The 14,665-nt window shown below is 38.8% G+C and overlaps 1 protein-coding gene across 5 annotated transcripts in view; it reads right to left on the reverse strand.

Moving 5' to 3' along the window:
• SNX4 (sorting nexin 4) overlaps nucleotides 1-14,665 on the reverse strand; it is a 36,270-nt gene that overhangs the window by 8,615 nt on the left and 12,990 nt on the right. For all 5 annotated transcript variants that reach the window (XM_075028831.1, XM_075028832.1, XM_075028829.1 and 2 more), the window contains exons 5-9: nucleotides 13,566-13,613; nucleotides 9,572-9,627; nucleotides 4,932-5,004; nucleotides 3,335-3,396; nucleotides 1,744-1,809 (exon numbers count right to left, since the gene is read on the reverse strand). In XM_075028831.1, the coding sequence (XP_074884932.1) occupies nucleotides 1,744-1,809; nucleotides 3,335-3,396; nucleotides 4,932-5,004; nucleotides 9,572-9,627; nucleotides 13,566-13,613 (305 nt within the window). The remainder of the gene's footprint in view (nucleotides 1-1,743; nucleotides 1,810-3,334; nucleotides 3,397-4,931; nucleotides 5,005-9,571; nucleotides 9,628-13,565; nucleotides 13,614-14,665) is intronic.

Genomic DNA, 14,665 nt, shown 5'->3' on the forward strand with positions numbered 1-14,665 from the left:
AATAACAACTCAAAAGTTTAAATAAACATCTAATAAAGACTACAGCATATGGGGCAGATAGAGAATAATTAAATTAGTCTTTAAGTTTAACATCTGTATTAGGCAACCTTCTTGAAGTAGCTTTCTGTTGCAATAAACTCATGTCTAATGTTATGGGAATAGTAACTGGACTGATAAGTTATACTTTCAAGAGATCATAGATATGAACCTTACTGGTAGGAGACCACATGGGTCACTGAATCAGTTCCTGAATCTCATGGTTGCTGCTTCTTGCTTGCTTGTCACTAAGAGATTATTGTTGTATGAGAGTGCCAGACCAAATAGTGAAAGCTACCTGAGACTTCATGCAGTGATTAAAGTTACCCAGAAACTCACAGCCATCTCTCTGGATCTTTAACCCTAACCGTGTTACAGACAGAAATATTAAACGCCTCGGATGTGTGGAGAGGGCTCAGGCTCCTAAGAAGTGAGACCCACATCTTTCAGTTGGTTACACATTTCTAGGTGTTTGACATCTTAGTGTGGTGTATCTGAACAACTGAAAATGTACTTGTGCCTCCTTAACTCCTCTACATTATACCATGTTTTCATAATTTCTTCAATTTCTGCATACTGCAGTAGGTGCTTAACACTGTATTCTATCTTTACTTCAATTATTTTCTTCTGAGAGCAGAATGCATTCTCCATTTCTTTATTCTCAGAGCCCTATACCTAAAAAATACTCTACCTTTTTTTGGGTGCAAACCACCACGTCAGCCAAAACACAGAAGTGTGAATAAATTATCCAGAGGGGTTCAAATTCTTAAAGATCTGATAAAAAGCAAATTATTCTGAAGCAGCTGAGTGCAGATTTTGTCATGGCTCTTCAAACCCTTCCACTTGACAAGGCATAACACCAATAACAACCAAGCAGTGCTACATACGTAAATCTGCACTGTAAACTAAACCGGATAGCTTTACTTTCACACAAATTACACTTTATCAGTAAAAACACTGTATGAAGAAGTGTCATATAGCTTCCACCTCTTGCTGGAGTTGTTACTTATCTGTACTGCGCGATTATAGAAGAAGAATCAGAGTGATGAGCAGTTATACTGTTTCACTTACTATATATGACTACCTGAAAAGCAGAAAGCATGAGCCTAGAATACCACTTTCTGTGAGCACTCTGAAGTGCTGGACTCTTATTTTGAAGGCTGTGCTTCATGTGCTCTGCCAACTGACTCTAAAGATGCAAAGAGGGAGGATTCTCAACTTTATTACACCCAGCCAGTATTTTTGCAAGAATCCATTGGAGTTTTGGTGCTGATTAATTAAATTTCTTAACTCTCTGTAATTAAGTCCAAATCTGTGTACCATCTACTGCATGGTACAAAATGCTGCTATCAAAACCAAACAGATCTTATCAGGTCTGCAGTACGTTAAAGTTGTATTCCACCAGTTTCTGGCATAGTAGCTTAAAAGAAAAACTGGAAGAATTCCAAACACTTCTACAATTTCAAAATAATAAAGAAACGCCTCTGGTTCTCCTGAGACCTTTTGAGCTACTTAATACAGTACACGGATGCTAAAATTGTGCCTGTATCCAAGTCACAGAAACACTGTATACCTAAAAACAACGCCCCCCCCAACTTTCTCAGTACTTTACTTGTTAGTACTTTGGGGTTGAGGGAAAAGAGAGGAAAGAGGGAGAATTCTACATCTGGCTTACATCAAACTATCAGATATTCAGTCAGTACTTACACATCCATGTGGTGGCCAGCACTCTGCAACCCATCCCCCATCTCCTTTTCTATTGCACTCCACTCACTGTAGGAAAAACAAACGAGAAACAACATCACACATGAAGGGTAAGGGAAGTTAATAAGCTGCATCCTGTATATAGTTTCCTTCCAGGTGACACCTGAATTGAAACCGCCTCAAAGTTAGACTTGGCCAAACTGTTGTCTTCCTCTAAGGAGCAGCACTGACAATGTAGCAAGGCTATTTACAGCACTCTGTTAAACAATTATCCCTGACACCTAAAGTCATCCTCACAAATATACTTAGTTTGGGATTGGTTTTGAGCAGAAAGAGTCATGTTTAAATAGCTGAAAATCAATTAAAAAATAAAAACAAAACAAAAAAACCCCCAAACCCAAAAAACCCCTAGCACTTAAAATAAATTGGGGGGTAGGGGGAAGGGAACTTTCTAAAACAGAATTTGGTCTAACATGCTCATCAAGAAGAAACCAAGCTTTCCAGACTTCCAACACATCAGATAGAAGCCTCTCATTCTGAAAACCAGAAGGTGGGATTTGACATTTGCAAGCATTTTGCTGCTCCTGAAACTGTTTGCTGTATGTTGCTTTCTGTTTTCATAGTAGACTGCTGTTTAGTTCTATTCATTAAAAAAATCTCAACTTACAACCCTCTCATTACTGCAACTACCTATTCACATTAGGGAGATAATTTAGATAAAGAAGGAAACAGAGCTACAATAAAGACAGCAAGAGACTTATTCTGGACATCCAAGTACGTACACTGCAATTTTAATAGTGTTCTTAGCTTTGTGAAACCTTATGAGATTTCTTAGTTACAAGAATTACATCCACAACTCTTTTTACAAGAAAAAAGAAGGGGCTCCCCTTATATTTCACATAATTTATGTCTAATGCATCTATTCTGTCCTTCACTTTTTCATAAACATTCCACTCTGCTGATGTTGACATTTGTTTGTCTTTGTGTTATTACAGAACTACACCTAATTTCACTTTAAAACCCCCAATGAGAAAGACATCTGCAATCCATTAACCCAGAGAATTAAATTTAGCACTTGAACAGTGTGTAGAAGCAGGAGGTTTCCCTTAACCAGAAGTTTAGATTCTTTAATTCTCCAGCGAGATGGAAAACTTGAGCATGCAATTCACTCATATAAATCAAAAAATGATTGGCAAAATCACTTTTAAAAGGTACTAAAACTGGATATAGTTGTTGATTTTTAACCCTTAAAAGGGCCTAGAAGCTTTTCAGAGACAACTGCATGAAAATAGCTAGTAAGTTACTTCCTGAAGAAACAGAATGCCAATGCAACAACAAAAGTCCCAAAGGTCTGGAATACAAACCAAAAAGCTAACGTCTTCCACTAGAGACTAAGTTCAGCAGATCCAGAGATCACTATGTCCAACACAGAAGTCTCATAAGTACTGCAATACGAAGTTTTTCAAGGCAGACATTGAAATGTTTCAGATACACTTTTCAAAAGCATAACAACACAACCAACAAATTCTCTCTCTCCTTCTCTTCCCACATCGCTCTGTCTATGTGTATATTTAAAAACTGTATGAACTCTTACCTGAATACTCTTCCATAGTTGCCATGGACTTTATAGACACCATACAGCCGGTCTGCTACCCTCTAAAACATTTTAGAGTCAGGTTTTGGTCATCAACATCAACTGCAATTGCTTTGTGAAAACCTAAATACAAACTTCAAGCTAAAGCCTTGATGTTTTTACAAAGGTAAACAAGATTAGGCCTAAATCTAATCTAAGCTACTACTAAAGGAAAAATCAACAGCATTAAGTCTTTGAACACTGAAGTCACAATCAAAGCTATATTGAAAACTAACATTTCAAGTATTTCTTTGGAAGCGCTCATGTATATGCCTATGGAGACCACAAATAATCAAGTTACCTTCAGTTTTTGATAACCAGATGTAAGGCATAGCCTCCTTTACGCAAATAATGCCAAATTTATACATACCCTTGCTTATTTAACATAAAGATGGCAAGACAAAAGTCCATCCTGTCACCAAGACTGTAGGGAAAGCTTCAGTTAAATTCTAACAAGTGACTCAATTTTTCCATCCAGCTCAGCAAAATGAAGGAAAGGAAATGAGCTATCCATTGCAGAACTTATTGCTCAAGCTAGATAGGTCATTTCAGCTGTTTGGAAAGTCAGTACCTGCTGCAGCCAGCACTATGATGCTGGCAACAACCTCAGAAAAGACCACATGTACACTCTGAAGCGTGACTTGTAACCCAGATAATGCCCTTGTAATTGTGATGTACCAATAAATGAGATTGAAGTTCGGTAAGAGTTACCATTATTTGTCTGTCAAAGCAGTAAAAAGGAAACATAAGCAAACTGCCAAACAGATCTCACACATACACAGTCCTGAGAAAAAGGCAGTGTCAGTAGAACACCAGTGATTAATTCTCTCAAGAACGTCAGCTCCACAAGGCAATCCATTACTGTCCTCTCTGCTGCACAGTTTCCATCAAAAATTAAATCCTTGTTGAATATACTAAAAAGCAGTATCACGCTCCTTATTATTGGAATTGTAATTTCTTATTTCCTTTTTGTGACTTTAGGAAAAAAATTTCCATTCTCAACCCATAGAGTACCATCATGCATGACATTAATTGTTCTCATCATTAGAAAGAGCATATTCATTACAGATTGAAGAACAAGCCAAAAAAAGAAAAGGTGTGCTGGGAAGCATACACAATTCATACTACAAGCTCTGGAAAACAAGGTATTAGATGTCTGACCAGAGAAACTGTGTTTTGGGGCCCTTCCCAGCCCAGCCATCCAGCAAAAGCAACTTGTCTGCTGAGTAGAGAGAAGCAGGCATCTCTATTCTCTTTAAAACACCTCCCTCTGATACATGGCCATCAGGGGAGAGGACAGATTAGCTACATGCATGTGTTTGCTCCTCCAATGACTGTCAAACTCAACCATCACATTTGGAACTCTTTTCCCCCCAAATCTGTACTAAGTCAGCACACCCCCTCCACCATCTCCCTGCCCCATGCTCCAGAGCCAGACTCTCTTAGGCAAAACTGCCTGTACTCTAGAGCACATATACCAGTTCTCTTGACTAAACAAGAAATACTGCCGTAGAAATAAATTATACTATTTGTCACGACACACATGGGAAATACTTACAGCTCTGACTCGCAGAAGGTGTGATATGACAGACTGCAGTTCATCGCTATAGTGTTTTAGCTCAGTAAATCTCCTGGGAGCAGGAAACAGATAGTACATCATTAGCCATCATGAAAGCAAGCTTTCACAGAATGCAAGATAGAGCCACAACGCTACAGCCAAGGAGACTGAGACTGGATTATGTTGAGGTGGAATTAGTTGAAGACTCCTAAAGAAGTGACTACAGAGTTTAATTTCCCTGAAGCAAACAACCCAACACTTGCATAACTGCTACTTTTTATGTAAATTGTGAAGGTTCAGAACAATTTAAGAGCTAAATTTTTATGAAATATAAGTAGTTAACTGAAATTACTACATCACTGTGTTGGGTTTTTTTAAAAAATGGGATTTATAAAAGGCAAGCATAAGTGAATACGAAAGCTTCAAATATGTACAAAGCCAAAATCTGCTGAAGTATACATACTTCTTAATACAAATGTGTTCACATATCCGACCTGTCAAAGATACTTTGCTTTCAAGCTGCCATCTAGCCAGTTTTAAGCATAGCTCTTCAGAAGTTCAAGGAAGCATTCACAATTATCACAATTCCTCTAAGGCTAAGCTGTACGATAACCATTACCAGTTATGTACGAAACCCTATTGAGACCTGTACCTGCACAAGAGTCTCACACAGCTAAAAGCCATCAAGTCACTACAGCTTAGCAAGGTACCAGTCAGGTAACCCATCACAAGTGACCATGTGCGCGCTGCTGGCTTGCCCCTACTGAAGGAAAGGGGCAGTTTATCCATCAGCCCAGTTAAACCCTGGTGGTAGTCTGAGTTGATACATTTAGCTCATGCTAATCACAAAGCAGAGGCAGCTGCCACAGCTTTGCTAGTGACAGGTCACCAATTAAGCCAGAGCAACAGCCACTTCTGTATACGTAGACCCTCACTACTAAACACAAGTCTAACTCATGACCTACTTTGGTACACAAGAACATACTTCATCCAGATGGGAAGCCAGGAACAGCTTTACCTAAATTACTAAACAATGATCTGAAAATAAATAAGTAACATGGAAGAACACAACTAGAATTCAGGAATGGGAGACTAAGATTAGCCTTCCAGGTTGATGTTCAAGCACAAAAAAGAAACAACTTCACCCCTCCTCCCACCACAGGCACACAGTTAGGCTTTGTATTTCAGAACAGTTTGTACCCAAGAGGTCTTATTGAAATGAGTCAGGTCACTTGGTTTGGGTGATCAAGTACGAAATTCCAGGGTTTTTCATTTAACACCTCTTCTTCCCCTGCCAGGAAGTCTTCCGCTAAAATATTCTCCTCCTTAAATTCAGGAAGTAGAAGCTTTATTACTATTTCTAATATTTTTGATCTCCAAGGATCATCTTTTATAAGATTATGACACACACAGGGTTAAAGTACATAAAAAGATTTAAAAGCCAGCAGAGAAACTGTATGGGAAAAATAAATATAGTCATTGATCTGCACAGTGGGGTTTAGAGAGCAATCTCTTCAGTTTACACTTTATAAAATATGCACCAGGGCTGCATGTCAGACAGCTGCAGACACGTACAGTGAAGATATTTGAAATAATTGAACTGAAAACAAAAGATTAAAAAGCATGCCTTCAGCTCAGGAAGACTCCTCTTTCCACTCCAGAAATTTATAATGAAAAGTTTTATTTACCCTGTTTTGTGGCAAGAAAGCTTTTAAGAATGCCATATTGCCTGAAGGCAAGAGTCAGGAACCAAAGAGGACCTTCAGTATCCTGTACTCCAGCAGCAATACATCTTCTCCCCATGCCAATTCCTCCTCCATTAAAAAATAAAAGAATAATAAAAATATTACTACTTCAGAACTAAGCTGTCTTTTTTTTACTGTCTCAAAAAAGCATAAACCAAAGTGATGCTATTTTTTGCCCATCTTCTATGAAGGCTGAAAATTTTACAAATATAATTTTTCAGGAAATACTGTTTTTAAGAGACTGGTGGTGTTGCAGATCAAAGGTTTATTTCTTAAGTATTTACTCAAGTCCTACTCATTGCTCATGTAAAAATATTACATAATTATAAAGTAATTTCCAAACTAAGTCTGGTGACGCACACAAAGGGATGTTTACTTTCCAGCGCATCATAACAGCAGAAGTGTGAAACAAGACATAGTTTTGGCACTCAGTAACTGAGGCTTTTTTAAACTAGCGCTTTTGACTTGGTTTTACTGGTTCTGCAACCATGGCCAACATGGTCTAGATATTTATTTGAGCTATTAAGTAGAACTTCAGACACAAATGAAGACCAGATCAGGTCACATTTCTGTAGGATCACCACCAGGTTTCTTCTCAAAAGTATCTTTTACAGTAATGGCAAAGAAGAAAATTTCATTTACAGTAGACAGCATTTCAATCTAAGTTATTTACTTTGTGCATTTGACTCAGCAGTACTCCTTCCTACATCAGGGAGGGCAGTACCATTTTGCTGTTTTGTGAAGTAAGATATTACAAGAACAGAACTGTTCACTAAAGAACAAGCCACTTGTCCAACTAACCAGACAAAAAAAGACTTACTTTTTTTTTTATTTTATTCTGCCTTAAGAAAGGATTTAGTGTTTTCTAAAGAAACCTTTCACCAAGAAGAAAGCTACTGTTTTGATAAAGCACAGAAAGAGAACAAGAGGATGGGTGCCATGAGGCCAAATTAAAGAGGTCTGCAGTAGATACAAATTTACCTCTGAGTACCACATTTTTATCACCATATAATTCCACCAATAAAGATATTAATCGCTTCCCACAGGAGGAGGCTGAACTCCTAAAGCAGCATCATTTCAGCTGTTTAAAGCTCCGTACATTGCTCTAAGCTGAAGGGTGCAGCTCAACAGGACTAGGACGCAATCCAGACTGGGAGCTGCAGCTATTCTTCACCTGAACCATTCCTGGTCCAGGAACCTGAAAGCCTACACTCCACACAGCAGTCAGATCTTTTGTTTCAGCAAGGTGAGCTTGCTGAACCACTTTACCACCCAGTAACACAAGCACCAAAGGTAATGCAGAGGGGCAAGGCATCAAATTCCTGGCAGCTCAAGCTAAGTGTGCTAGGCAGAGCAAGGCGCTATTCCTCCTGTTAGTGTCACACATGCTATGCTAAAAGGCTCTCCCTGAATTAGAAAAAAGTACAAGTTATGTTCATCAGTTATTTATTTTACAACTTGTACCCAAAAGTTCAATTTGGAAGCTACCTAGCTGGCAGAATACAACTGAAAGCATGTCCCATATCTCTTAACGTGCTGTGAAGTCTCTACTGAGAGATAGATAGTCAGGGACTGTTTTTGTTACACGCCTTTCCACATGTTTTCCTCGTATTAACTATTTTCCTGCCTTTTACCAAGTCACTTCTCACAACAGCTTTGCTTTCTGAAACATTAAGTTACCTCGAAAGATAACAGTATATTCCTCATCTCAGCCTTAACCAGCCTTGCCCACCTACACCTATAGGCAGACTACCAGCAAAGTCTCCCTCCCGTGAAAGCAGGAGAAGCTAACTCCTACTAGCCACAGACAAAGGTGATGGAGGATGAAGCATTCAAACAAGGGGCCAATTCCACCCATAACTACCAAGAGAATCGCTGTCTTTCCACCTCATTCGTCAATGTTACCTTTTATATTAAACCCTAAGTAAAAGCTTCCTTGCTGTCACAGAAGGCTGCAAAAGCAAACACAATAAAAAAGGACAGACTGGATCAATTCACAGATAAGTCTACAAAGAGGTTTAAAAAGGTATGTGCCCTCTAACATCCTTAATACAATAACCATAGATGTTAGGGAAGTACGAACGGAACAGACAACAGAAAGCAGTCAAGCACGTGGATTCTCCCTAAATAGCATCTCCTATTGCCACTATTGGAGAGCAGATGAACCCAGAAGGGTACTTCATGCAGGTCTCTGTTGCTTATTGATGGCAAACAGCAACATTTCGTGACTCTATTGCTGCACACTAATGTTTCTAACTATTGCAGAAGTAGAAGCTCTCATTTTACCCTCCTCACATCACCTAGGGTGTGATGAACCTCCCACTACACACACCCTTACACTTCTGACCAGTTTTTTAATCCAGCAGATTGCTCTGGTGCCTGTCCCAGAGCCTCCTAAACTGCAACAGAGCTGAACTGACCTCCAGACTTTCAAAAGCATCTGTGAAAATTGGCAGCTTGAAGAGAACTATGAACTGCAACACCAGGGTGCACGCATCCAGAATTGTACACTAGCAAATTTTTGGAAAGACCTACTATCAATCTGTATTCTGTTCATGCTTGGAAAGATTTCTTCACAAGCAAATATTAAGAGGTTCTTCTTCTGGGTCTGTTGGTTTGGGGGGTTTTTTGTCCCTTCCTTTTAATCTAGCTAAAATGAAAGACTCATTTTGCCTGAAGTGATGGCATTCTTCTGAATGTTTCCTGCTCTTAAAAAACACGATTTATCAAACCTTTTCACACTACCTCCTTACTGGGCTTCTGTTAAGATTTGAAGTGCAGAAAGATAATTTTTCTTTTCTGAATTTATTCTAAGGAGATAGAATATTCTGTCATCTGAAGTTACAGTTGTAACTGAAAAAGGGAAAGAGACGGAAGAAGGATGTGGAATCTTACTTGTCTGGGTTTTTCACTCTGAATGTTGCATTAAGAGCTTTTAATCTGGAATCTGCCTGAAAAAAGGGGAAAAAAAGCTTTGTTAATTTAATGCAATTAAATTCCAGTGACAAAAAAAAATCTCAGCCTTCTGGCAGCACCATCAGAAAAAAATTCTGCCTTCCTGGCATATTTAAATCTTCAAACATTGAACAAGCTGACACTAGCTGCCCTGCATGTCAGATTTTTTTATTAAAAAAGTCAAGAAACTAAGCTATTTTTGTGAACTAGGAAGTAAACAGCATCCACTAAAATTAAGCTTAATTCAAATCCCACAAAAAAAAAGTCCCTTCTTAAAATGTTACACAAATCATGGAGTTAAGATACACAGCCCTACATTCTTTTTAGATGAAGCAATTAGGTAACATAAGACCATATGGACAAACTATTTTGTATTTTTCAAACCAAATAAAACCGGTGGTAGAGTGACCTCTATATGCTCTTTATTACTAGGAAAAGTTCCCCAGTGAAATCAAAATCTTATATATGGTGTTCCTTTATTTTATTACTTGCTTTACAGAAAATACGTAAATTGTATACCAGAATAGAGCTATTTTTAATACAGTGTTCTTTTCTGCATCATAACATATATAAATCTCTACAGAAGAAAGTTCAATACCTAATTAAAAAGGTAGTTGGCTACTTTACTTTTTGAGATGTTGGTTTACCAATGACTGCAACAGCCATATGGGATCTCTGTAAGGAGTTTGTAGGGTTTTTTTAGTTTAATTGAAGATTAAACTGTGCAACAGGTATTTACTCTTAATAAGACACCAGCACAGATGAGATATCCCAGCCTCATCCACAGAGGTCCCACATCACCACAACTTTTCATTTCTATATGGCATTTTACATACAGCTCACTCAGGGCTCATCTATACTGCATGAAAACTCCAACTCAGGGAAAATGGCTGGAGTTTACTTTTGATCAAAACATCCCTCTTTTAAGTAAAAGAGTAATAAATGAACACATCTTGTGAGGTGTACAGATTTCCTACAGTGTTCTCTTTTAGCTAACAGGCTGTGCAACGACTGTTAGTAGGAAGTTATTTCAGCTGCATTTGTTAGTGCTAGTATATAACACAGGAATATTTTGTGCACTGTTACAGTCAACATGGAGCTTGAAGAGCTATTTTGAATTTGACAGTGAAGGGAACACAGTGTTTTCCCAAACCAAGAATGGAGTCCTTCCATTAGGGCCCTTTCAATAACTTCTACAGGTGAGACAGGCACAGTTTGAGACTGTTCCACCTCCCACTGCATTGGGGCTGAGCAGAAAACATCTGTATTTGAGTATCACTGCAAGTTCCTTTCACCTGGAGCCATGTCCATATTTGGAGGACACTTAGGAAAGCATCCAAGTTGAGGGAAAAGCAGTTTCTTTTTTGCAACTAGGATGACAGGTACTTATGGAAATCTTGCTAACTTTAGCTGTCCTTCTTCCAATCACCGAACCACCAGTACAAAACATAATCCACAAACCAAAAGGCAAATAAATGAAACAGGCAAGACTAAGACTGACTGATATTGGAAGAAAACAGGTTCATTGTTACTGCTATCTACAGCGCTCCTCTAAGAATATCTTGCAAAGGGAAGACAAAGGCAGCATGGGGAAGCATGTCCCAAGATAGCACAAGGAACACAAAACACCACAGTAACTCCAGCTCCCAGCCCAGGCTTTGTGTTTATTCAGAGTGCTCCATGGGCTTCTATGGCCTTGGACCTCCACTGCTCTATGCCCATGAGTCATTACACAAGCCAGTTAGATTTCAGGTCATTGAGATACACCTACATGTACTCCTCACACATTTTCTAACAGTACAAACACCACCTAGATACGCTGACATTAAATCAGAGTCCTTCCCTGTAAGTAGCTATTTCACAAAATACTGTATTGTTGTTCAAACAGCAGGCACCAAAGCCATTCGAGTTTGTTGGGACAGCATGCACATTCAACAGGTTTACACTTGAAAAGGATCACTTCCTACATTCCAGTTCCAGGGTAAGTTTTTGCCTTTTGTTACAGACACATGGAGTGCTCTGAAGGAAGAGTTCAGTACACAAGCACTGTCAGGCAGGAACCAAGATCCTGCCAATGCTCAACCGTCTAAGTAAGGTTATTTCCTTCTTGCTGTTAACAGCACAGTAACTCCCACACACCACTTTTGAGCATTTGCACCACACAGTTATGCTGTTAGAAAAACGTCTGTCCAGTCTTAAACTTGATTTAAGACTAATACACACAAGCCTTTTTAGAGATGAACTCCCCATCAAATGAGGTACAGTCAAGGAGTTTTCAGACAGTTAATTCCTACTATGATCCTATAATCATTTAAGTAAACTAAAGAGAGAGGGGAATTTTCTCCTTCCTAAAGGAAGGGTTAAAATCCCAAGTGACAAATCCCTTAAAGAATAAAATTAAGTGCTGGAGGTGGGAGGGAAGAAAGGCATAATTTAATGATAAAGTTGGCAGAGTAAACAAAGTTTCCAACATCAACATTCAACTATAACATGCTACACTGCATTAATGCCTAATTTAAAGTTTAGTTAGCCTGGTTCAAACCCTTTGAGACAAAAGACACATCCTGCTTTAATGCATCAGCAGCAGAGACAGCAGCAGCACATAAACCAGTGGTCTGATTCTAATCTAAGACATGTAGTGAATAGAGGTTTATCCTCCAGTGTAGTGCTAAATAACCTCCCATCCTGAGGGGTTTATACTTCAGATGTTGAATAAAGGAAAGATGCTTTTTCCCAGGCTTTTGCAAAAAGTTGTTTTTCTTTCCTAAGGAAACAGGAACTGTAAAAGGGAAACTATACATACAATCAAATCTAGAAGGAAAACAGGAATCGCTCATCTCTCATTTAATCTACAATATGGTTTCAGCTAGGCAAATATTCTCAGCATTCTGCTATGAGTTTTCTTTCATACACATACCACTGTGTGCACTCCTGAACATACCCTGCCAGTACAAACTTTCTGAACTCCTATGAGCGTAGGGTGAAATAAGGATGTGTTGACTAGGAAAACACAGCTTGAGAGCTTTACATTTTTTGCATTATGAATACAAGCAATATGCAAGCCCTACCATGATGGAAGAGAATTATTGTCAACTTAAGTTATCAACATTAAGTGTCAGTATTAAAGCCCCTTGGGCATTGAGGATAAGAGAACCAGTGATTTTCTTTAGCTCTTGCTATTCAGAATAATTCTTCATAATCCACCTAGTTTTCAGTTGTGATTTCATGAGAGTTGCTCATGTTACAATGAAACAAAAGCTCAGTATTTGTCTCCATATAGTAACTTTTCCAGGCATAGCCCAGCAATCTATCAGCTTCTCACAGATTCTTGTCCTGCACAGACCCATGACCTTTGATCATTTATTCCTGCAAGTCTTCCACCAGTTTACCCAGCCATAAACTCACTGTTCTCAATGGGGATAGTGCTACTTCAAGACACATTGTTAAACAGTTAGGGGCCACCAAATCCATCTGTCTTAGTCCCTTTCAGCAACTTATCCTTGTAGAGAAGTCCTACAGTTCAGACCCCTTTGCTTGCCTTTTCTTTTTTTGACAACTTGCACCTCTTACCAGGCTAAATCTGACACCCATCTTTAAAACAATGCTAAACTAACAACATACATAAGTACTGCTATGGGCTCAAGTTCATTAGTTTTAAAGCTTATAAGGATCATAATTCCACATTACTACCAGAATTACAAGGTTAAGCATCAAACACAGGCACACATTAACAAGCCTGCTAGAGAACTTAACAACTGAAGTCTCACCTGTTATAGGCCAAGAACACCACTGTTTTTTGTAGTTACAAGTATACATAAAGCAATGCCTTTAACTCATTCTAACAGCATAAAGTCTTTCATAAATAGCCTAAAACAAGTTTCCTGGAGTATTTCTGTGTCACAGCAGTCATGAGACAAACAATTACAGTAATTACCTTTAACTGAAATCCAGTCTCATTCACCATTTCCTTCCATCCACCCTCCTAAAAATACCAGAAAAGAATGTTCAGTCAGAGTGATTTAAGAGTGCCACAGCTTTTGCAAGTCCCTGTATCAGTCCCTGTATGAGAAGAGCTTCTTCAGTAAGCCTGGGGCTGCCTCAGCTACCTTCCCCATGTCTTTTCAAGAATGTGGGTTAAGAATAACATGTCATTATGTTGTGCTTACACACTAACCTCCCCCAAAAAACTCTCTCCTCTTCACTACTCAGTTACCTCATTCTATCAACTGGGGGCTGGAGCCGCACAGCTTTGTCTAAAGAAGTAGCTCAGCTCTTTAGAAAGAAGGGTAGTTATCATCTATTACCTATTAGATTATCAGCAGCTCCAAGGACCTTTGCAGCTTGAGGCAAAGAGCATACAGAGAACATACAGGTGACAACTGTGTACAGCACACATGCAATCACCTCATTTATGTGTAGAGGTTGGTAGTCCACTGTTTTCAGTTTCCATACACTGGTTCATCTACATACTATACTGTGCTGCAGTAAATATATCTGCTCAGTCTGCTGTTTGGGAATCTCTCATCAAAGCACAGAAAAAAACCCCACATCCAACATCTCCTAAAGTTGAAAACTGCAGAATGCAAAGCTTTAGCTGACAATTGGATCACAACTTCTGCAGTAATATATTGTACTGGTTTTGGACCATGACACATATGAATGGATCATGATTCAAACCGCAAAGCTAAAGAAATGGATATCCAAAAAGTGAATTGGAAGCCAGTACTGTCTCTGCAGCCAGCAGTATAGCATGCTAACTATTTCAGCTTTAGTCCTAGGGAAACTTTCCCAACATGCTGTTCCAAAGAGGTAGAAATTCTCTCTTAGGAGCCTTAAAACTTGACTGGAAAAAAGTCATAAGGTACATTAGAAGGCCAATTGTACAATTGCAGTGAGCTGTTAAGATTTTAGATGGACAAGCCTTTTCCACCTCAAGTTTATTCACATTGTCTATCCTTCTTCTAGACACAGAACAAGCTATGGGTCAGTGGGAGGGAAGAAGAGCAAAAGAACATTATCTTAAATAATCACTAA

The sequence above is a fragment of the Buteo buteo genome, chromosome 5 (assembly GCF_964188355.1).
Source record: "Buteo buteo chromosome 5, bButBut1.hap1.1, whole genome shotgun sequence".
Lineage (NCBI taxonomy): Eukaryota > Metazoa > Chordata > Aves > Accipitriformes > Accipitridae > Buteo > Buteo buteo.